Source organism: Xyrauchen texanus, chromosome 21, assembly GCF_025860055.1.
Source record: "Xyrauchen texanus isolate HMW12.3.18 chromosome 21, RBS_HiC_50CHRs, whole genome shotgun sequence".
Classification (NCBI taxonomy): domain Eukaryota; kingdom Metazoa; phylum Chordata; class Actinopteri; order Cypriniformes; family Catostomidae; genus Xyrauchen; species Xyrauchen texanus.
In genome coordinates, this window is record NC_068296.1 from 1,959,977 (window position 1) to 1,982,520 (window position 22,544).

Here is a 22,544-nt window from a genome sequence, read left to right on the forward strand (position 1 = left end):
CACAAAATAGTCAAACAGTTCTTCACTTCATTTCATGATATACTTCAAACCATCAACCCTCAAAATGCTACATAACATGTTTCCTCTGTTTGAGAATTTAAAGTACAAGGCACTCTTACCTTCTACAACTTTCCCCGTCTGCTCGGCATACCTTCCTGCTGAAACCTTGGCAATGTATGCTCCGATCTCGCCATTGGTCCCTGGAATCTCCTTCCCGCCCACAACTCTGATTCCCAGCCCGCTCCCTGATAACAAACAGGTTCTGTTAAGCTGATAAACGACTGATAAATGGGATCCTAATCAGTGCAATTTGGTCTTTTGATCGATACATCAACCTTCTCGAGAGATAGATTAAAATAGTTGTGTTCCAGTAATGTAGTTTTCAGGCCTAATTGATTATATTCCGCTGTGTATCTTGTGCCGTAACTGCTAGGTGTAAACATACCTGATACGGTGTTGTCCTTGGGGTCCCGCTGCAGTTTGATGCGGGCGTGTGGGAAGGGGTAATGATTGCCTTTCATCTACAACAATGAAAACATAATTCAAGATATCTGCATGCATGCCAATGTGGTTTGGTGTTTTATAAAGGTAGGTTTGCCCATGTGACCATTATATTGATGGTAAGAGGTCATTCAGGGTTTGGGAAAGATCAGGGTTAGGGTTAGGAAATTCCTACTTGACAGACAACAAAAGATGTTGATCCAAGAATATGGACTATGTGGTAATATCACAGTCACTGTGTAGGTGTATCCACGTGTGCCACCCCACCTGTCTCCTGTCTGGACCTTGCCCAACCTCTGGTCCACCGCGACCCTGGTGGGGTTTGTCAAACCAATCCGTCTCTTCGTTCTGAAGGTGGTATGCTAAAAGAGAGGAAGAAATCAGTGGCTGTACCATCACAAGTGACAAAACTAGGGCATGTTTCCCACTCCACCACTTTTCTCCCACACGACCATCCCTTCACCACCCCCAATTGGGGACACGTCTTCGCTAGAAAGATTGAACAGACAGCTTGATATATTTGGGTCAGTACGTCTAAGAACATTATCTGTATGTCAAAAGAGATGGATGCTAACCTCTGTACCACAGGGAATCCAATCAGGAGTTTTAGTTTGGGTAGAAGCTAAATGCACCATGTGGCCTAACCCCAGGGGTGGCAGTGACAGGGTATGCCGAGGGAAGTAAAAGCAATGATCGGAAACATGTTCAAAGCATGCACACATGAATATGCATGCTGTGTTCCTTCCTGGAACGGGCTACACTTCATGCGCTTGATAAAGACTGCTGTGGGTATGAGCCATCGCAGATATACGCACATACACCATCATACAAGAGTAATGAACTAGTTAAGCATGTAAACCACAAACTAGTTAAGCATGTAAATCCGCAAACAAACCACTACTGTAACCAAATTCCCCAAGGCTTCTGTTCTATCCAACTTCTTTCCTGAACGTGGAAGTGCCACCCAATTCATACCAGAAGCCTGTTTTTGTTTTCTGGTCTTCCGTGTTTTTACTCGCATTGGCCAGTGGATTATCCAATAATTATCTTAATGGATAATTTTCATAAACTGGCAAAAAAAAAAACAACAAGATTTGGCTTTATAGTTCAGACAATTCACAGAGATGCGATGACCATCTTATGATAGCGCCTTACCCCAGTGTTTAGATTAAATGAAGCGATGGCCTGGGGTTAGTCACGTTCATATATCATTGACTACTTTGAGTTAATATGACCACCAATAACTGCACAAGTTGAGTCTGAACTCATCAACTAACACTTCAAATGGTTTTTCTCCAACGGGATTGGACGTTTTGGTAGCTACAGTAGTTGAAATATGAAATATTTCATCCTACTAGAAACTGTGCAGTGCTGTTCTCCACCCTCTTTTTCATTGGGATTTCCTAGAATAATTAATAATTCAAGCTGGCGCAGACATGACTGCAAATACCTAAAATAAATGCCATCTTTTTGGGGACGAGCAACATCTTCAGTATGTGTATTTTGCAGAACAAGCATCTGCCTTGGGTGCAATACTGTGTAAGCAAAGCATTTTTTATTCATGAGACGGCTCTACCATTCACCACCAATCGTTATTTAACTGCAAACAGCGTGAGAGGAAAACTGACAGCTGGATCTGTCTGAAGAAGTTTTGGAATGAAGAACTTGATATGCTGTCCATCTCTGCAAGGCAAATGTCATCTTAAATCAACAGTGATTCCCTTTATTACTCAAATGCAAGGATGCATTAACCATGGCGTGAATCTACGAACCCCCGGGGGAATGGCGTGGTACTGGCGAACAGAACTGGCATTCTGGGACACTCCTGCCATGGAATGCACACATACAGGTATGTACTCATGTATGTAAACATGTATGTGCCCTGGTTGATATGATCAAGCCATGTCAGAGGCATTGAGGAGTGCAGTGATCATGAATACCAGAATGGGTCTGAGGTGCACCACTGAGAAACACCCATCACTCATCACTCAAGACTATGGCACACATGAAGGTACAGTTATGTTTAATGATGTTTCGAAGGTGGTTGAACAGCAGTTCTCACCTTTCACATTCCAGCTAGGACCTCCAGCTGTGGTGCAAACATTGTTTTTAAGAGAATCCATAGTAAAGTTAGAAACTTGAGCTATTTTGGGCCAATAGTTTAATCACAGTTACATGTACTGTCCAATTGGAATACTGATTGTAGGCTATTGAGATGTCACACACAATTGTACCATTTTTAAAACAGCGACTCCCAACCAGGTGTAAGCATAATCCAGGGGGGTACCTACTTAGAATGTTTATTATGCTATACAACCTATAGAAATTATGAATGTGTATGCATTACCAATTTGTTTGGATTAGTATTAATATTAATGTAAATGCTAAATTATATCTAGCATAATGTGTTAAAAGGAACAGGTTTGGTGTCAAAGAAGGGGTACTTAAGACTAGGCTTTGGCCTAGACAAAACAAAAAGCGGTTGGGAAACACTGCTCTAATAGGCATTAAGCACACGCTACTGCTGTGTTTAGGGTCTACGTTACTTATAACTAGCTTGGTAGTAAAATATAAGGTACGAGTTCACCATTTTGCTTCAACTGAACTGCACTCACTCTAAAAATCACTGTACAAGAAAGGTATTCTCTAGTTTACTAAACATGTATAAACAATGCTAATGCATTAGCATTAGCATTAGCATTGTATTTGCTCCAGGTTGTAACTGTGAAGTAACTGTCAAGGCATATTTCTTGACAGCAAAAGTAGGCGAACTGTGCAGGGTGTGCTAAAAGTTTGTAAGCTTGGTTTCACTACATAAGCTACAAAATGTGCTCTGCAGTGTTAGCATTAATAGTCTTAAAGCGTGACTCTAAATATAGGCTAGGCACAGCTAAATGTGTTGCTTTGGAGAGGCAATTCATTTCTGATAATCTCACAATAGAGCCTCAGGCCAAATCTGTGCAAATCCAGCAGAGCTTTAGTGTTGTTAACCAAGACACTTTTTGCACTTTCTGTATTCACAAATGCTTCATGCTAAATTTAGCTAACAGCTTGATAGATCTGAAATGTTTCTCCAGACAACACTTGCCTTTCCGGTATTAAGAGCCCAGTGACAGCTAAACATATTAAAACCGGTTTTGTTTTTAACCTCACACACATTGTATGAAGCATTATATTCATTAGCCAAACCATTTGATTATTACTGTTTTCTTTTTTTCAGACAAATCTCACTAACACCTATGAATACGGCAACACATCAGTAGACTGTGCTGAGTACCTGCTGTAAGAGTTAACATTTTAAGCATGATATTCTTACTCAACATCCACTTCAATAAAAATAGATTACGTTAGGTAAAAATACACAAATAAAAATCATCTGAATAGAACATCAATTGAAAATATATTCATCTTCATGTGACATGCAAGTGGTCTACACATTTCCAATCATAAATCACCTGAAATATTAAAGAATTTATTGAAATTGAAAATAAAAAAACACTCATGACAGACATTAACGTGACATGAAGACAATATTTGAAAAGTAGAAGATTTTGAGGTAATGGTGCACTAAGCTTCACAACATCCTCCCTATCCTTTGGCAAGACCAGACTAAATAGTGTCACTTAGTACACACGTCAAATGCACAACATGGACGATTCTAGTGTCCATATGGATAGAAAAACTGTTCATCACTGGATTCATAAAAACAGCCAAACTGAGCCAAGAACCCCCATGAATACAAAATTAGAGAATGTCTTCGCTAGAGGATAGTTTCACTATGAACCAAATAAACACCCAATAGCTACATCCCATAGCTGCTAGAAAGATATACGGGGAGAACTTATATTCTTATAGTCTTACTGTTATTTGTATTATTATTATTTGATATATATATATATATATTAATAAAGCACACAAAAAGGTCATTAAAATCACAACTTACATAAAACATGGCAAACATAATATTTTCAATAAATATAATGCACATGCTTTCTAGCATAGCCAGTCACCATATTCTGAAAGTATTATGGGATGTTCCAAAAAATTAAAGGGGGAAGGTGTTGTCAAAAAAACAATTCATCAAAAAAATAATTGTTGGTCTAATAGTTATAGATCATTAGCAAATATGGTTGTCCAAGCTGTTCAAATGAGAAATCTTTAAAATAAATCTGGTTTAAAAGACTTGTCAAGTCCTCAGAAATGTAATCTTTGTGTCCAATTTAGATTCATACATTTATGAAAAACCTTTATAGCATTTTATACAATAATAGTATAGTAGAAAATGCTATTAAGTATATACACTTAACACTAATTTCCAAAAAGTTTGCAAAAAGGTACTTTTATATATATATACGTATATATATATATATATACAGTATTGTGCAACAGTTTTAGGCACATAAGATGCTTCACAAAAGCATTTGTCTTAAGATGGTTATTTATATCTTCAGCTTTAGTGTGTCAATAGGAAATATAAATGTTAGACTCCCAAAATTCCTTTTGCAAATAGAAAAGATTAGAAGAGAAAAACAGGGAGCCCTGCAACAGATGGCATTGCCCCCACAGTGCCCCCCACTGAACATCGTGCCAGTTTGAGATTACATAAAGAGACAGAAGCAATTGAGACAGCCGAAATAGACAGAAGAACTGAGGGGAATTCTCCAAGAAGCTTGGAACATCCGATCTGCCAACAACCAAGAAAAACTGTGTCCAGGTGTATCAAGGAGAATTCGGGCTGTTTTAAGGGCAAAGGTGGTGATTTAGCTTTTTTATGATTACTGGACTTTGTATGATGTTAATTGATAAATGAAAACTAATTATAATGGCATTACTCTTGAAGACATCCTCACTATGCAACATTTTTCACAAGTGCCTAAAACTTTTGCACAGTCCTGTATGTATATTTAGAATTTTTGAGTCAAAAAAATCCAATTTACTCAAGGTTACACCACATGACAGCAACAAAAATGTCCTAAACGTGTCAAAATAAATATCAGATGTTTTTTTTTAAACTTCACGCTCAGTCTTGAGGGTCTAAAGAGGTCTGCTCTGTTTGATGGTTTTTATGGTCAACATAAACAACAAAATAAATACCTACATGTTGGTTTCACCCAGTGACTTGTATTTGGTGGACAAAAGCATTTTAACATATGAATCATAATTGTTTCACTGACTGATTTATTTTAAGAAACAACAGTAAAAGATTATTCTGCACTGGTCTTGCCAACATTAATTTTTTTAAGGAATTTCAGCTTTTAGTGAGACTTGTTTTACTGTCTCTGGACACCACATGACATTGTTTACTTTAAGCCCCACAGAAAATATAAATTTGACTTGAAAATCTGATCATCATAGAAGAGGTGAATTCAAGAAAATTCAAGTTTGTGTAAATAGTTTTATTTTAATTGGATGTATTTTTTAATTTAATAGATCTGGACAAAAATGAGCATCACTTCATTGACCCTTAGGACACATGGCCATAATGTGCACCTGCGACAATCTGTAATTGAACTCTATGATGACCTCTGTGAAAACAATCCACATTATGCTCATGATAACTGCTTTTATCTAGATCGCTCACGGTCACAGACACAGAAGTTTGGGCTGTTTCTATGAAGCATGCTTAAACAGAGTTGTAAAAAAATTGTTCTACACACAAAAGTGTTTTATGGGAGAAATCCTGAAAATTCTTGAATTGTTCTCTTGGCCATTTTTGAAAGTGCTTGAAAATAAGAAAGCATGCATGACCTTCATTGGCGTAACTTTCATGTGAACACTAAGAAGGACAACTCAACCCATCGCTAACCTCTGACGCTCCTGCCAGTGTTTTCAGAAAAGAGCTGTCTGTCCGCTGTGGAGAGAGCGCTCGTGTGCTCAAGGTTGCCAGATTGCGTGACTAAAGTTTCGCCATGGCAGAATATTTACAAACTGTACAAGTGTCCAGATTGGATTGGGGGATTTCACTTATAGAATCTGGCAACCTTACACATATCGAAATCTAATTGTGACCGGCACATTGCCGTTATTTCGAGTCATAAATATGGTTATTTATCAACCATAGAAAATTTAATATTTTACTTGCATGATAACTTCTAACTAATACATGACAAAATGGTGGTTTTAAAAGGGGGAAGCTTTTTAGTATTTCTTGCAACAAGGGGGATACCATCCTCTCGCATCCCCCCTCAACTCAAGCCCTGGTTGTAACCTCATATACAGAAAGCCAAGCAGCTTCCTCATCAACTTTATGTCTGTGACAAATAACAGATGCACCTAGTGTATCATTAAAAAAATTGAATTAATAGTTTTTTCTTTTTCTGCTAAAGCTTTCTCCTCTTACAAATACACCTCCGGTCAAAAGTTTTGAAACACTTATTCATTCTTTATTATATACTCTTTTCTTTCACATTATAGAATAATAGTAAAGTAAAAAATTAATATGGAGCACAATTATATTTTTGTCTACACAACTAATTTAAAATATATAAGCATAAGCCTCCAGATCAAAATATTTTTTAGATCACGAGAAACATTTCAGTTAAGTGTTTCAAAAGTTTTGACTGGTGGTGTATATGACAGAATAATGCTCAAAGAAACAACCAGTTCCCCTTGAATGTACTGTAAGTAGCATGCAAATACACTGAAATACAAGAAACATCGCAAAACTAATTTATACATAAAAATCTTTATGTAAACATACGAAGATGAAACATTTCAATTTAAGAGGACGATATCATGCAAATATGACTGCCTGCAAACAAGCAAAATACTGAAAGAAAATTTGATAAAGGATAATACACAAGCGTACATGTAATTGCATTCAGGGGCATAGAAAAGATACACATCAACAGAAGCTGTGACTGAAGAGAACAGATCTCAGGAATTTACCTTCGCTATCTGACATGGCCCCTTGAAGTTCATCCTTTATAAAGCCAATGTCTCGTTCATAGACACTTGTCCTGGACTCCTCTCTCATGTGCTGCTGGACTTCTGGCAGAGAGTGACTTGAGCCAAACTGATCACGAGAGTCTGCTGAGATGGGTGGAAGTGGGCCTGCAGAAGCTCTGGCCATCCCCATGGGCTGACCAACAGGGCTCAGTGGACTCTCCTCTTCAGAATTTTGGGCAACAATGGGAATTCGACCCCTGCTCTGACTAATTGGCAGACTTGTGGGTTTAGCCCTAGCTGATACAATCTGTGAATCCATACCCTCACCCTCTGTTTTCAGGCGCAGTGAGGAGTTTGAGAGGTCTCTTTTGATAGACAGGTCAAGTCCATATACAGAGGATGGCCGAGAGGAGGGTCTTGAACGAGTTCCGATGGGGTAGGTGCCGTCATCATGGAGCGATGACCTTATATTTGGCCCCAGGTTGAGAGATTGGCCAAAGTTGAGAGACTGAGCTAGGTTAGCACCAAGTGCTGAACCCAGATATTTCTGTTGTTCAGCTATGTTCTTCCTGAGACCAAATGTGATCTCATCCTGCAAGAGCCTTGCCCTGGCAGACAGTGCACCTACCGACGAACCAGAGGTGGCCAAAAAACTGCTATAGTCTAGCTCCAAGTCTCGGCTCTCTTGGATGGGTGAAAACTTTTTTTTGGGGTCAATTAGTGCCTTTTTATTCTTCAGCTGTTTCTGGTAAAGAACGGAGGCATGAAGTTGCTTTGCAGCTTGTTTCTCTAAAGTCAGTCTTCCAATGCTATATTTATCAGCTTTGGGAAAATGCCTTAAACCGGTGTCTGAGTGGAGGTAGTGAGGCAGACCTGTAAGCTGTTCGAGGCTATCCGTGCCTTGCCGGAATTCCTGTTTGATTTGCTGTTTTAGCATCTTTAATTCATACGGTTCTTCCATGGAATCCTCTTCCACTTTGCTATATGAATGCAGTCGAGAAGCAGCTTGAAAAGGACTGAGAAAGTCTGCCACATCTGCTGTCCGACGAACCTCGGCAGTGCGGAGCAGACGGTCTGCTTTGCTAATGTCCTTATTGGCAATACTGAAACTTGAACCGAGGTCTGTGGAGCCCTTGGTGAGTTCTCCTATGTCGTCAATCAAGACATAGTTTCTGGTATTGTGATTGTCAAGGTCTGCAAAGAAGGACTCTGTTGATATGCTGGACATGGGGCTGCTGGCCATGCTGGCTCTCTCCTCCAGGCCCATTCTCAGGTCAAGGCTACCATATTTACCTCCGAGATGGGACACTCCATAGGCACTCTCTGTGGATGTAGGGACAATTAGGAGAGGCTGGTTGCGTACGACTTCATAGTTTGTTGTAATCTTTTGCTCTAAGTCAGACAAAGTAGTCTGATGGGGTTTTTGTGGCATCAAAAGGAGGGAGGAATGGTCATAGCCAGTATGCTGGGACTGCTGATTGAGTAAGGGCACTGACGAGTAGATGGATTGGTAGGGGTACACTTGCTGATGGTAAAGAGACTGTTGATATAATGTCTGCTGTGGTGTCTGGCTTTGGGAAGCATACTGATAATGGGAGTATGGGCTTGTGAGCTGGGCATACTGGGACTCAGTCTCAGTCTGTGGTGGGATGAACTGGTTAAAGTCAGACTGTGGGGCAGTCCGTGGCCGCTCTAGTCCATGACCATTACCTCGAGCCTCTCTGATGTTGCTGACCTCACTATCTGACATGTAGTCTCGCTCTTCTGCCACTCCTTGCAAGTAGGCTCTTTCTCTCTTCTCTCTCTCTTTCAGTAAAACCTCTTTTCTTCGATTTATACCCATCTCCAGATATCTCAATTTAGCATCTATCTCTTTCTCTTCCTCATCAAGTTCTGCCTGTATCTTACGTAGTTTGGAGGACTCACGTTCAACCAAATTCAACTCTTTGTCGATGTCTTGCAGGATTTTGGCCCGAGCCATAGTGGTGTTCCGGCTGATTCTTCTTCGGGCAGAGGCGGTGGAGTACCCAATGATGGGATCTTCTTCTGGTGGTGGATGAGGTAAGGTACGTTTTACTTTCTTCTGAGAGCCAACAGGTGTGCTGCACTGTGAGCCCTTGCTCTGTTGATGAAAAATCAAAATATAAAGGTAAACTAGCAGCCGACAGACATACATACTGCTGACACATGATAACTTGGAGTGACATTTGATAAAGAGGAATCAAACTTGACATAAATACATCAAAAGTTTGCTTTACTTACAGAGTAGCTTTCAGAGTACTGGTACATCATTCTGTTCTCAGTCGTTGGACTGAGTGACTTGGGGTCAGATATAGATCGCTCTGAGGCTTTTAGTGATCTTGGGCTGCTGAGATGCCTCAATGGCTCAGCCGTAAGCATCTTCTTTGTGCTTTTCCCAAGGGGCACGGGTGAAACTGGGGAGCATAATACCTTAGGAGATTTGGCAACCAATGAGGCCCCAACATCGTCAGCTGACAAGTGTGTGCTAACATTTATCCCACATGGAGCTGGGTGCCTTTTATCTTTGTCTGATGTCACATCTGAATCACTCTCTGTTTGGCCCTCCCTGTGTAAATTGACCTTAGTGTCCACCTGAGCCCGGACAGGAGACCTCCTGATTGTCCCTGAGTGCTCTGTCTGAACTGAAATCTCTGCTACAGTCTGAATAGCAATACTCGATACCTTGGAGCTTTTACCCTTCTCTCCATCAGTATATCTACTGGAACGAGACCTGCGTCTGCTCCGAACAGGGACATCCCATTCTTCTTGATCCTCATCATCAGTTTGCATACAGCTATCAACACTTCTCCTACTTCTTCTCCTTCTGCCGGAAGTAATCCTCTCAGACCCATCTTCATCATCTGTTTGGACGCCACTTTCAACTAATGTCTTGCTACTAAATCCTACACTCTGCTCCTCCTTGGCTGAATCAGGCAGGTTAATTTGCTCTTTTGTCATTGTACTCACTGATACAGGAGTAAAAGCACCAGAAGTGGTGCTGGTGAGCCAGTTTGGACCTGATGTAGCATCATGGATGGTCAACGCAGGTGAAATGGAGTTATCATCCTTCACTGGCCAGTACTGCCCACCATCTCTACCAGAATATTTGGAATCAAGTATAATCTCTGAGCTGGTAGGTGGGGAGATTCCATCACTTGGCCCAAATCCATATGGGTATATCTTCTGCTCTTGAAGCTGTTTTTGGAGTTGCTGCTGCAAGCCATGAATTTGCTCTAGCTGCAGTTGTTGTTGTGCAAACGTTTCTTGTTGCTGAATTAAGTGAGCTTTACGTTCCTCTTCTTGTTGCATTAGAAGCTGTTGCTTCATGATCTGAAGATCCTCTAGCTCCTTTTGAACAATGAGCTGCTCTTGGGCACGGTAACGCTGGATCTCTTGTCTCTCCCATTCAAGCTCCTCAGCGAGACATAGCTGCTTCAACTTCTCTAGCTGTAAAAACTCATGCTCAGCCTTGTACTGCTGGCTCTTGCTATCATCTAAGTCTGGGAAATTTGGGGATACCAAGGTATCCAATGAGACTGCTATTGCTTCAAGGGCAGCATCTGAGTAGAGCTCGGGGAAGGCTGTTAGAGAGGGAAGGAGACTGACTAGTGCAGAAGGAAGGATATCCTTTGAAATATCAGATTGTGGAAATATTGACTGGTCTATGGTTGTGGTGTGTACAAAGCCAAATGGAGCAGGCTGATTTTGAAGTGCTGGCTCTGTAGAGCCAGTGAGACTATTGTGTGTTGTGCTAATTATTGAACCTGGTTGGGTAGTAATGGCATACGTGGATGGCACAGGTGCTGCAACAGATGAGTAAACAATGCCATTTGATGATCTAAGCAAACTATTAATGCCAAACGATGTTCCTTGAGAATATGGATTAGTGGTGATCCCAGTGAATGCCAGAGTGTCTTTCTTTGAGTAGTCTAAAGCTTCATCTGTTATGTTAAGAAAAAAATGAACATCATCAGCATCTGCGAGAACAATTGCTTTGTTTCCAAAAGCATTTTTTAATCCATGCAGCAAAAACTAATGAATTATGAAATGGAAGCCAAAGAGCATGCAAAGATCTTGTCAGTGTCATCAGATTAGCAGGATGCAAAGCCAATACACTGAGGGACAACACGGAGGCAAATGCATGCATCTGTTTAAAAAAAAGAACAGAAAAAACAAGAGTGAAACCACAGAAAATAATCCAATAAACATAACCAATAAAATTTTTATTTAAAAACATAAAAACATTATAAAGAACAACCATCGAGGACCCATGCAAACTGTCGTTCTGACCTGTTGACATTTTAGAAGATGTCAAATCGATGGCTCCTTCAGATGCCTCATTCTGAGAGGTGTATCCGTTCCTTCTTTCAAAGCCAAAGAGGCCAGTTTCATTGAAATTAATGTCTGATATAGAACCCTTCACAGTACTGAGATCTTCAATTACAGGTGTTGTGGCATTATCCAGTTGATAGTGAACATCTCTGAAGCCCAACTGGTTGTCTGGTTGTGTGGTCACCGGCGGCGGTGTTCTACAGCTCCCTGTGAATGGAAACCGGTAAATTACATCGCAGCAAACAGTTCTCCTCCCAGATGTTAGATCCACAGGTGTTCCATCATCCTCCACAACAGTTGTGACCACCCCAGAAGATGATGACAAAGAAACCATGGTTCTCATTGGCTTAGAAGTGGTAAGGTCTACAGGTCCAACTATTGATGGCTCTATATGTACTGGTATGGCATCAATGCCATTCGTAAAGCTTACTGAGTCTGGTGTAACAGGCATTAAAGGAGGGGCTGCGCTAGCAACAGCTCTGTATGACAGGTTAACGGGGATATCAGCATTGGTCATAGGCCTGGGTTGAGAATTTACAGGTCGGTACACTATCTGTGCAAGAGGCTCAAATGGATTGTATGTGGTAAGTGGAAGAGGCATTAAAGAAGCATTTCCCAGGTCCAGAGGCTTGTCTACCATGTTGTTGTTGTTATAAGCAATTGTAGCTGTGCAAGTGACAATTGTTATACTATCAGTTACGAAAGAGAGCATTGGAGTGGGGAGTATTTCTGTACTAAGATTCACAATTTCTGGCTGTACAGCTGTGGCCTGTCGTCCACTTGATTTGGTTGACAAAGCCAACCTACTGGAATCTGGGGCTGTCAGATCCATGCCTTGGTCAGACATTGTAACATTGACCTTAAATGTTGTAAGATCTACAACATCATTTGGGTAGTGTATTCTTCCATTCTGTTTGTGTTTCTGTTGGACTTCTGGGTGGATTGTGACAGCATTGATAGGCTCAAGAATGGGCTCAACAGGAATCCTTTCTTGGACAACTGAAACTGTGGTAGTTCTTTGCACTTCAGTAGTGACAACTTGAGTAACAAGATTAGGCAATGTGACAGGACGATGCTCGGATGTTGAAATTGTAGAGTAGACTTGGCTCATGCTTGATATAACTTTATCTTGCCCACGTATTTCTTGACTCTCTACCGACTTTGTGAATTGGGTAAATGTGACAGGAATCGATGGCACAGCTGTTGTGTTGGATACTGCTTGAGAATCTGTTTTTTGCTCATAAACTGTTTGCTTTGTTATCGAAACTGGTGATGAACCAAAGCCAGTTAATGCCTCTTCTGGAGCTGAGACTATAAGTACTTCCTCCATATCGAAATCTTGAATGTCTTCATTTTGAATTGGGATTGGAATCTGGGTTATTGTTAGTGGTGCAGAATATTTTGTCTGCATTTGTTGCATCTCCAGTTCATGGTGTACCTCACTTCCTGTATGCTGTGCAACAATTTCAGTAGAAAAGGTAGAAACTGGAGCCAAGACTACTGTCACCTCCTTTGATGGTTCTGATGTAGGCATTGCTGATGGTAAAGCCATGGGAAAAACCATGGAAGGTGCAGTATACACAGTTGCTGGAAATGCTGTAGTTTCCATGGCAATGCGTGGTGCTGCTGCAACAGGTGCTACTGAAACCAATAAAGGTGGTGCCATTACAACTGGTGCTGAATCATGTGTTGTTGTAAACAATGCTGATGGAGAATACATTGTATTCCCAATTGAGACACCTGGAACAATGGTCGCAGTTTGTGTTACTTCTGATGATGCCACTACAAATGGTGCTGAAACCAATGTTGGAGGCCCTGCGATCATTATAGGAGGTGCTGTTATACTTTGTGTTGAATCCATTGCTGGGGTAATATGAGAAGTTTCTGTTGTGACTGGTATAGTTTCAGATACAATTTGTTTAGATGTCACCATAGAGGTGCTGCTGCCTTTATAGCTGGAGTAACCTTGGGTGGGGTTGCTATGATTTGTGCTATGATTGCTGTCACAGGTGCATCCACTACATTTGGAACAAACATTCTAGGACCTTCAGTAGGGACCTGCTGCCTAGGAGTTGGAAGTGATGATTTTCGCATTGGTGCTTGGGTTGTAATGCCCTCCACAGGTGATCCTGGCTCTGATGGTAATGTTATTACCACATATGTCTCAAGAGTTTTGGCAAATCTGGGTGACAATGGTGATTTTGGTGATGAAGCACTATGCTTGCTCTCAACAGGGGCACTCAAACTTAGTGACAGTGCATTCGGAGGTTCTCTTGTTCTTGGCAAAGTTGCAGCACGCACTGCTTGAACAACCACCGGTTCAGGGCTAACTGGTGGTTTTACACTCTCTCTTGATCTGTGACTAAACACAAGTCCTGGTGGAACACAGATGGGTTTGGGAGGGACAGGGGGTGGTGATTTGTGTGTTGGGGTCATATATGGTTTTGCAGTCATGCTGGGATCAGGTGGAATTGTTTTCACGAATGAGGGAGTGAAGACTGTCATTTGCTGGTTCAAATCAAGCTTGAGTACTGCACTAGAGGGCAGTTCTGGCGGTGATGCTGGGGGAGGTGGTGGAAATTCAATCACTGGTTTATCTGTTCTATCTTTAGAGACAGTTATCACATAAGGTTCAATAATTTCAGATTTTATACAGGGTGAATATCTTGAATCAGTGACACAAGCTGTTGCCATGGCTGCACTCGATACACTAGGAACTGTGGCTGTCCAAGTATGAGGGGAAATGCTTACAATAATATCTCCAATAGTTGTTTTAACTGCCATTGAGTTTGCAATGACACCCTGTGCTGCCTGGCTTATCAGAGACACATTTTCAAAATTTGGCAGTACGTTGACAATTTGACCTTGCTGATTCAGCACAGCAGGAGAAATTTGTGAAACTGATTGTAACTGCTGTATTTCTTCCACCCTTGACTGACTGTCTGCCAACACTGATTGAAGTGGTTGAAAGGATGATGCTCCAACAGCCACAGTTGTAGTAATCGTAGGAGAAACAACAGAGACCGTCTTTGTAGCAATGGGCTCTGTTTGACCTACTGGATGTGCGATGAGTGCTGCTTGATCTAATGGTGGTGCAATGTTTGATATGGTTTCAACTACACTCTGAAAAGGAATTTGAACGTAAACACTGGTTGGTGGCTGAATGACTTTTGCTACAGTAGGAATAGTGGATGGAGCAGATAGTGGTGGGAATATCTGCTCAACAGCTGACACAGGTATTTGAGCAGAAATAGTTTGGTCTGCTGCAGGAATCTTTGCTAGTTTTGGGGTCGATACAATTGTTGAGACAGAAATAGGCTCTTGATCCACTGCTGAGCCTGTGGCTGAAACTGCAGCATAGACTAAAGATGGTACTGGACAAGCCACAGGACGTGGAGACTGAGCTGAATATGTTACCAGGTCTTGCATTTGGACAGTAGCTAGAGTAATTTTCGGAATGTGACTCTCTTGTGAAGTGGACAGCGAGGTAGCTGCTGCAAATGGATGGTCTAATGAAAGGGACACAAGATCTGGCATTTGAACAATAACAGAAGTTTGCTTTAAAGGTACAGGTGGACCAGACACTGGAACAGTAGTCTGACTTGAAATCTGTGGTTTCTTCTGTTCTAGAGCAGTCACTGGTGCAATAGTTTGTTTTTGTGTAGTGGCTACTATATCATCTGGAGTTGATTCATGTGTTTCACAAGCCAAAGGAGTTTGAGCTGAACCTCGAGGAGCTGAATCCAGTGTATAGAGTGAAACCCTCTCTGGTGTTTCAGTAATAATTGTTTCTGGGGGGTTTTGCATAACTGATGGTTTTGGTGCAGGAGTTGGTTTTGGACCAGACATTTGCTTAGAAACAGGAACTTCTGAATGAGTAGAATCTGCAGCATTTGCTACGACATGTGGTGAGGCTCTAGGAGTAGCAATAGGAGTAGTTGTGATTGATGGATGTTCTGTGGTTTGCTCAGACACCAAGTCTGGCATCTGAATTACAACTGGAGCAGACATTTCTGCAACACTGGGGCTTGATGGAGTAGTTGGCTCAGGAGTTTGATCAGACATTGGAGAGGACGATTGTGCCATTTTTGAATCTGGGGATGTCAGTGGAGAGAGTGGAGATATAGTTGAATCCTGAACTGGAAGATTTTCTTCTTGCTCTGCTGCATGTTTTGAATAAGAAACTTCACAGATGACAGAAATGGGTTCAGTCTCAAAACACTTTTCTGAGGCCTTTGGTTCTTCAAATTCACCAGCTTCTTTGTTAGTTGGCTCATATGACATTTCTTCTTTTGGAACGCTGTCCTCTTCGTCGACTTCCTCTTCACCCGAGGAGCACTGTGTGATCTTTAAGTCAGGAATAGGATATAAAGATTTCTTTACTGATTCACCCTGAGCAGATGTTGACTTGGTAATGTAAGGATCCAAAATGCATTCAATAGGTTCAGCTGCATTGTCTTCTTCCCCACTTGAGGGGATTAGTATCACTTCAGGGGAATCATATGACGACTCAGACACAGATAGAGGGGAGACTGGAGACAAAGGAGTTGATTGTGTCGGACTTGTTCCTGGGGTTATAACATCTTTTTGTGTCTTCAGTAGCAATTCATAGGCATCCTCTGCTTGCAACAGTGGCTTTTCATTTCCAGAAATAGTCACATAACAAGAGTCAACATTTGTTTGCTGAGCTTCCTGTTCTTTTTGCAAGATTGCACTCCTTTTTTGCATCATCTGCTCAAAAGCCACGTCTGGTGTCATAAGTATCCTCACATCTCGATCCTGGTTAGTTTTACAAATAGCTGTTGCAGCCTGTTCTTGTTCCTCCACTAAAGTTTCATAAGCATAGTCCTCTATTAACATGCCTCCATATAGCGGTTCAATGTCGGGCGGTGTGCATTTCTCATATGGTTTCTGCATCATTTCTTCATATACCTCTTCAGCACTCTTTAGTGGCTTCTCTAAAGCATCAAGCCTCTCATATGTTTCAGATGATGATGCTCTGATTTCTCTTAGGTCATTTTCTGGTTCAGATTCAAAACTTCGAGAAAAGTCGGAGGAAGAGGAGGACTTCTGTTCCTCAATTCCAACAGCCTGCCGTAATTTATCAGTTTCAGTCAAATGATCACTTCTTCTTTGTGTTCCAACAACATCTCTTTCTGTTTTGGATTTTTTCGAGACCTTTCTTTTCTGCTGATCAACATCTCTCTGATGTTCCTGTTTTACGTCCTCACTTACCTCATCCTCCTCAGAAGATGGAAGAGCCTGTTGACCCTGCTGTCTTTGTTTTGTCTTTCTTTGGTGCTTCCTTTCAGCACTGGCTTTTCTATGTCTTGGGCTGCTATCGCTGTCTTCATCAATAGAGGACACAGAAGTAGGTGAAGCAGATCCTGGCGTGATGCTAGAAACCTGCACACTGTAAGACCCATCACCCTTAGATGAGTCTTCGATTATACTCTCATACTCATCTGTTACCTGTCTAACAGGGGTTTTCTGTGTCATAACAACTGCTGTGGTGTCAAAATCAGTTAATATGATATTTTCATTGTCATTAGACACATCTATTTCCACTCTGGTTTCTTCTAATGCTTCTGAGACAGGGATGACTTGAGCAACTTGATCCCCTTGGTCATAAGAAAGACTGTTAACAGAACTCTCTTCAGGCTCGACACAGAGTTTCATTAGAACCCTTTTAGTCTTCTTATCTGATTTTTCAACCTCTATGACCTCTTGCATTATTTGCTGCTCTTTCTCTTCTCTCTGTTCGCTGATTTGGATTTCCTCATCAGATGGTACCGCAGTCTCATCTGCACCCATGTCCATAAGTTGTCTTCGTATGAACTCTTCATCATCTCCAGAATTGGAACTATCTAGTTTGTATTCCTCACTGCTGGTACTAGTTGGCCTCACTCTTCTTCTCTGTATCTGAGGGGAGGGATCACTCTCAATGCTGTCCTCAAGGTATTGCTTTACATTATCTGGTGCTTTGATAAGCAACAGTTTAGCATCTGTTTCTTCAATGGACATTTCACTGGCTCTCTGTATCTCTTTAAGCTCTTCCTCAGCTGAGCTGTATGATTCGGCTGAAGCTGACAAGATGTCCTGTCCTTGTTGGTCTGTAATATCTGCAACCTTTAAGGTGTCCACTTTAGCCAGCTCAGAAATCTTTGTAATACTGGTATCCATCTGTATCACAACATCTTCCTTTAGTCCTTCTATAGCAGCAAGATGAGTATCAGTAGATTCATTTACCTGCGTGAAAAAGAACAACACTTTGAAATATGTGATACTGAAAACATCACATTATATTTAATTTTTTAAACACATCTGCATAATATAACATAATTTAGGGGAGTCCAGGACTTGTTGTATTCCATATTCTCAAGTGAATATTTATCAGGGTAGGTTTGAAAGTCAGTACAGTTTAATTACATAGAGAGAGAGAAAAAATAACTGCTTCTCTCATTGATCTTGATAAGGTGTAAGTGAAGTTGTACCTTTAGTATATCTGTCTCATTTAGCACTGCTGGAGGCATAGACATAGATCCCATGTCAGGTTGTGTCTCACCAGGGCCTTCAGTGTCTTTGCCTGTTTCTTTTAAAGTGACCTCAGCAGCATTAATAACAGCTTTCCGAGTCTCTGCAGATGGTACTGGTGCTGCTACACCCATTTCCTCAACAGCTGTTGTCTCCTCAGTCTTGAATGCTGTGTCCAACTTGAATGTGCTAACAGCAGCAGGGACTGGGCCAACAGTGGGCAGAGGAGTGCCTATAGCAGCAGTATCTGTGGTAGGAGCATCAGCTGAAGTTGTCACCACTGCCTTTGCAAAGGTTTGCTCCTCTGCTTGCTTTCCAGGTGATGGTTTTGGTGTAGGTGTCTGTGTGGACACAGGGGTCTCAGACGGCTGAGTTTTGGGTGCGACTGTGGGCTTGGCTGTAGGGGCGGATGTTCCCAGTTGCCCAGCTAAAGCTCTCCGTGTATGACAATTTAAACACAACCACACAGCCTGCAAAACAAAACAAAAATGATATACGCTAAATGAGAATTGACATGCTATTTAGAGCCAAGGTTAAAAATACACAAGAACAAGTTTTAGCTCAGTTAGGAAAAAAAACCTACAACACAAGTCTTTCCAAAACATTCTGATGACCCTTATTGTGGCTTCATGCTATTTTTAATTTCTTCAAATGAAATATGCTTGAATAAGCTTTTAACATCCTTAGGGCAAATAACACATGATTATAGAAAAATTGCAGAGGACGGTGCATTTAGAATAAATACACAAATGCAATGTCCTCAGCAAATGTTCAATATTCTGGCCTCGCTCCCTAAAAAAATCAAAGAGGAAATGCCATTTAGATTCTTATGGTATGTGCTGGCATGTGTGGGTGTGAGAGAGAAATGAGATGAGGAGAACATAAGAATTATGAGAACATTTTCAAGCACAAACACACACACACACACAAACACACAGCTATCTTTATGAGGACACTCCATCGACATAATGATTTTTATATTGTACAAACTATAAATTCTATCCCCTAAACCAAACACAACCCTTAAACCCAACACAACCTCTAAACCCAACACATCCCCTAAACCCAACACAACCCCTAAACCCAACACATCCCCTAAACCCAACACAACCCCTAAACCTAACCCAACCCCTAAACCCAACACAACCCCTAAACCCAACACATCCCCTAAACCCAACACAACCCCTAAACCCAACACATCCCCTAAACCCAACACAACCCCTAAACCCAACACAACCCCTAAACCCAACACATCCACTAAACCCAACACATCCCCTAAACCCAACACAGCCCCTAAACCCAACACAACCCCTAAACCCAACACATCCACTAAACCCAACACATCCCCTAAACCCAACACACCCCCTAAACCCAACACAACCCCTAAACCCAACACATCCCCTAAACCCGACACATCCACTAAACCCGACACAACCCCTAAACCCGACACAACCCCTAAACCCAACACAACCCCTAAACCCAACACAACCACTAAACCCAACACAACCACTAAACCCAACACAACCCCTAAACCCAACCCAACCCCTAAACCCAACACAACCACTAAACCTAACACAACCCCTAAACCCAACACAACCCCTAAACCCAACACAACCACTAAACCCAACACAACCACTAAACCTAACACAACCCCTAAACCCAACACAACCCCTAAACCCAACACATCCCCTAAACCCAACACATCCCCTTAACCCAACACAACCCCTAAACCCAACACATCCCCTAAACCTAACACAACCACTAAACCCAACACATCCCCTAAACCCAACACAACCCCTAAACCCAACACAACCACTAAACCCAACACAACCCCTAAACCCAACACATCCCCTAAACCCAACACATCCCCTAAACCCAACACAACCCCTAAACCCAACACATCCACTAAACCCAACACAACCCCTAAACCCAACACATCCCCTAAACCCAACAAAACCCCTAAACCCAACACAACCCCTAAACCCAACACAACCCACTAAACCCAACACAACCACTAAACCCAACACATCCCCTAAACCCAACACAACCCCTAAACCCAACACAACCCCTAAACCCAACACAACCACTAAACCCAACACATCCCCTAAACCCAACACAACTCCTAAACCCAACACAACCACTAAACCCAACACAACCCCTAAACCCAACACAACCCCTAAACCCAACACAACCCCTAAACCCAACACAACCACTAAACCCAACACATCCCCTAAACCCAACACATCCACTAAACCCAACACAACCCTTAAACCCAACACATCCCCTAAACCCAACTCAACCCCTAAACCCAACACAACCCCTAAACCCAACACAACCCCTAAACCCAACACAACCCCTAAACCCAACTCAACCCCTAAACCCAACACAACCCCTAAACCCAACACAACCCCTAAACCCAACACACCCCCTAAACCCAACACAACCCCTAAACCCAACACAACCCCTAAACCCAACTCAACCCCTAAACCCAACACATCCCCTAAACCCAACACAACCACTAAACCCAACACAACCCCTAAACCCAACACAACCACTAAACCCAACACATCCCCTAAACCCAACACAACCCCTAAACCCAACACATCCCCTAAACCCAACACATCCCCTAAACCCAACACAACCACTAAACCCAACACAACCCCTAAACCCAACACAACCACTAAACCCAACACATCCCCTAAACCCAACACATCCCCTAAACCCAACACATCCCCTAAACCCAACACAACCACTAAACCCAACACATCCCCTAAACCCAACACAACCCCTAAACCCAACACAACCACTAAACCCAACACATCCCCTAAACCCAACACAACCCCTAAACCCAACACATCCCCTAAACCCAACACAACCCCTAAACCCAACACATCCCCTAAACCCAACACATCCACTAAACCCAACACAACCCCTAAACCCAACTCAACCCCTAAACCTGACCTTCACAAAAAACTTTCAGCATTTTTACATTTTCAATAAAACATCGTTTAGTATGTTTATTGAGCAATTTGAATTATGGGGACACTAGAAATGTCCTCATAAACCACATTTATACTCTTGTAATTAGCAGTTTGTAACATAAAAAAAGTCCTCATAAACCACTTAAACACTCACTCACACACATCAATCATCAGAATGGGGAAACATGTGATCTCAGTGATTTGGAGTGTGTCATGATTGTTGGTGCCAGACGGGCTGGTTTGAGTATTTCTGGGATTTTCACACACAACAGTGTCTAGAATTTACTTCGAATGGTGCCAAAAATTTAAAACATCCAGTGAGTGGCAGTTCTGTGGACAGAAATGTCTTGTTGTTGAGAGAGGTCAACAGAGAATGGCCAGACTGCTTTGAACAGACAAAGTCTACAGTAACTCAGATAACCACTCTGTACAATTGTGATGAGAAGAATATAATCTCTGAATGCTGTTCTGAGATGCAGGTTGGCGCTGTTTTGGCAGCACAAGGGGGACCTACACAATATTAGGCAGCTGCTTTTAATGTTGAGACTGATCGCTGTATAAATATATATTGGTGTTGTCAGTTGATTCACATTTTTAATCACGATTAATCGCATACTTTGTTGTAGTTAATCGCGATTAATCGCAGATTTTAACAGTGCTGAAATTTGACACTATATACACTCCTTGTCAAACTCATTTATTATATATACAGATAAAACAATTGCTCACCGTGAAAACATGAGATTCCTACATCCAAAGACACAAGCAAACCATAACTCAATAACTTACTAATACTGTTTTTTTTATGATGTAACACTCGTTTGAAAATCAAAAGACACATTCACAAACATTTCCTTAGTAAAATCATTGCAAGTCAAACCATTTAAAAAGAAGCGGGTATGCAAATGCATTCTTAAGGGAACGAAATTGAAAGACAAATCCCAAAACAGCTGTAACACCCTTCCAACATACAGTCGCCATTTCGTCTTGTTAATAGCTCATGCAGGGTAAAAGATTATACATAATCAGATGAAAGAACGTTGCAAAGAGGTTAAAAGTAAATGCGGTAGATTAGAACATCCCAATGAGAAGGTTGTTTCAAAAGGTTCGCAGGAACATTAAGATGCTTTCTAGGACACCACTTTTTGGCCAGATTGCAATGCAACATCCCACATGACATTGTACCCAACGGTTGTGCATGTTTTGTATTTGTATGCTTATTAAAATATCAGGTTGTTAACTTAGTAGCATGCTAATATCAAACTATTCACCCATGCACTTCACATG

General features: G+C 41.5%; 1 protein-coding gene across 1 annotated transcript in view; it reads right to left on the reverse strand.

The window, feature by feature from the left end:
• pclob (piccolo presynaptic cytomatrix protein b) overlaps positions 1-22,238 on the reverse strand; it is a 59,236-nt gene extending 36,998 nt beyond the window's left edge. Inside the window, exons 1-12 of the mRNA XM_052151903.1 lie at positions 22,230-22,238; positions 21,987-22,004; positions 18,237-18,746; positions 13,778-17,991; positions 13,511-13,635; positions 11,689-13,383; positions 9,652-11,351; positions 7,390-9,511; positions 2,564-2,590; positions 769-863; positions 446-521; positions 120-245 (exon numbers count right to left, since the gene is read on the reverse strand). Coding sequence (XP_052007863.1) covers positions 120-245; positions 446-521; positions 769-863; positions 2,564-2,590; positions 7,390-9,511; positions 9,652-11,351; positions 11,689-13,383; positions 13,511-13,635; positions 13,778-17,991; positions 18,237-18,746; positions 21,987-22,004; positions 22,230-22,238 — 10,717 coding nt within the window. The remainder of the gene's footprint in view (positions 1-119; positions 246-445; positions 522-768; positions 864-2,563; positions 2,591-7,389; positions 9,512-9,651; positions 11,352-11,688; positions 13,384-13,510; positions 13,636-13,777; positions 17,992-18,236; positions 18,747-21,986; positions 22,005-22,229) is intronic.
• Between the last annotated feature and the right edge of the window lie 306 nt (positions 22,239-22,544).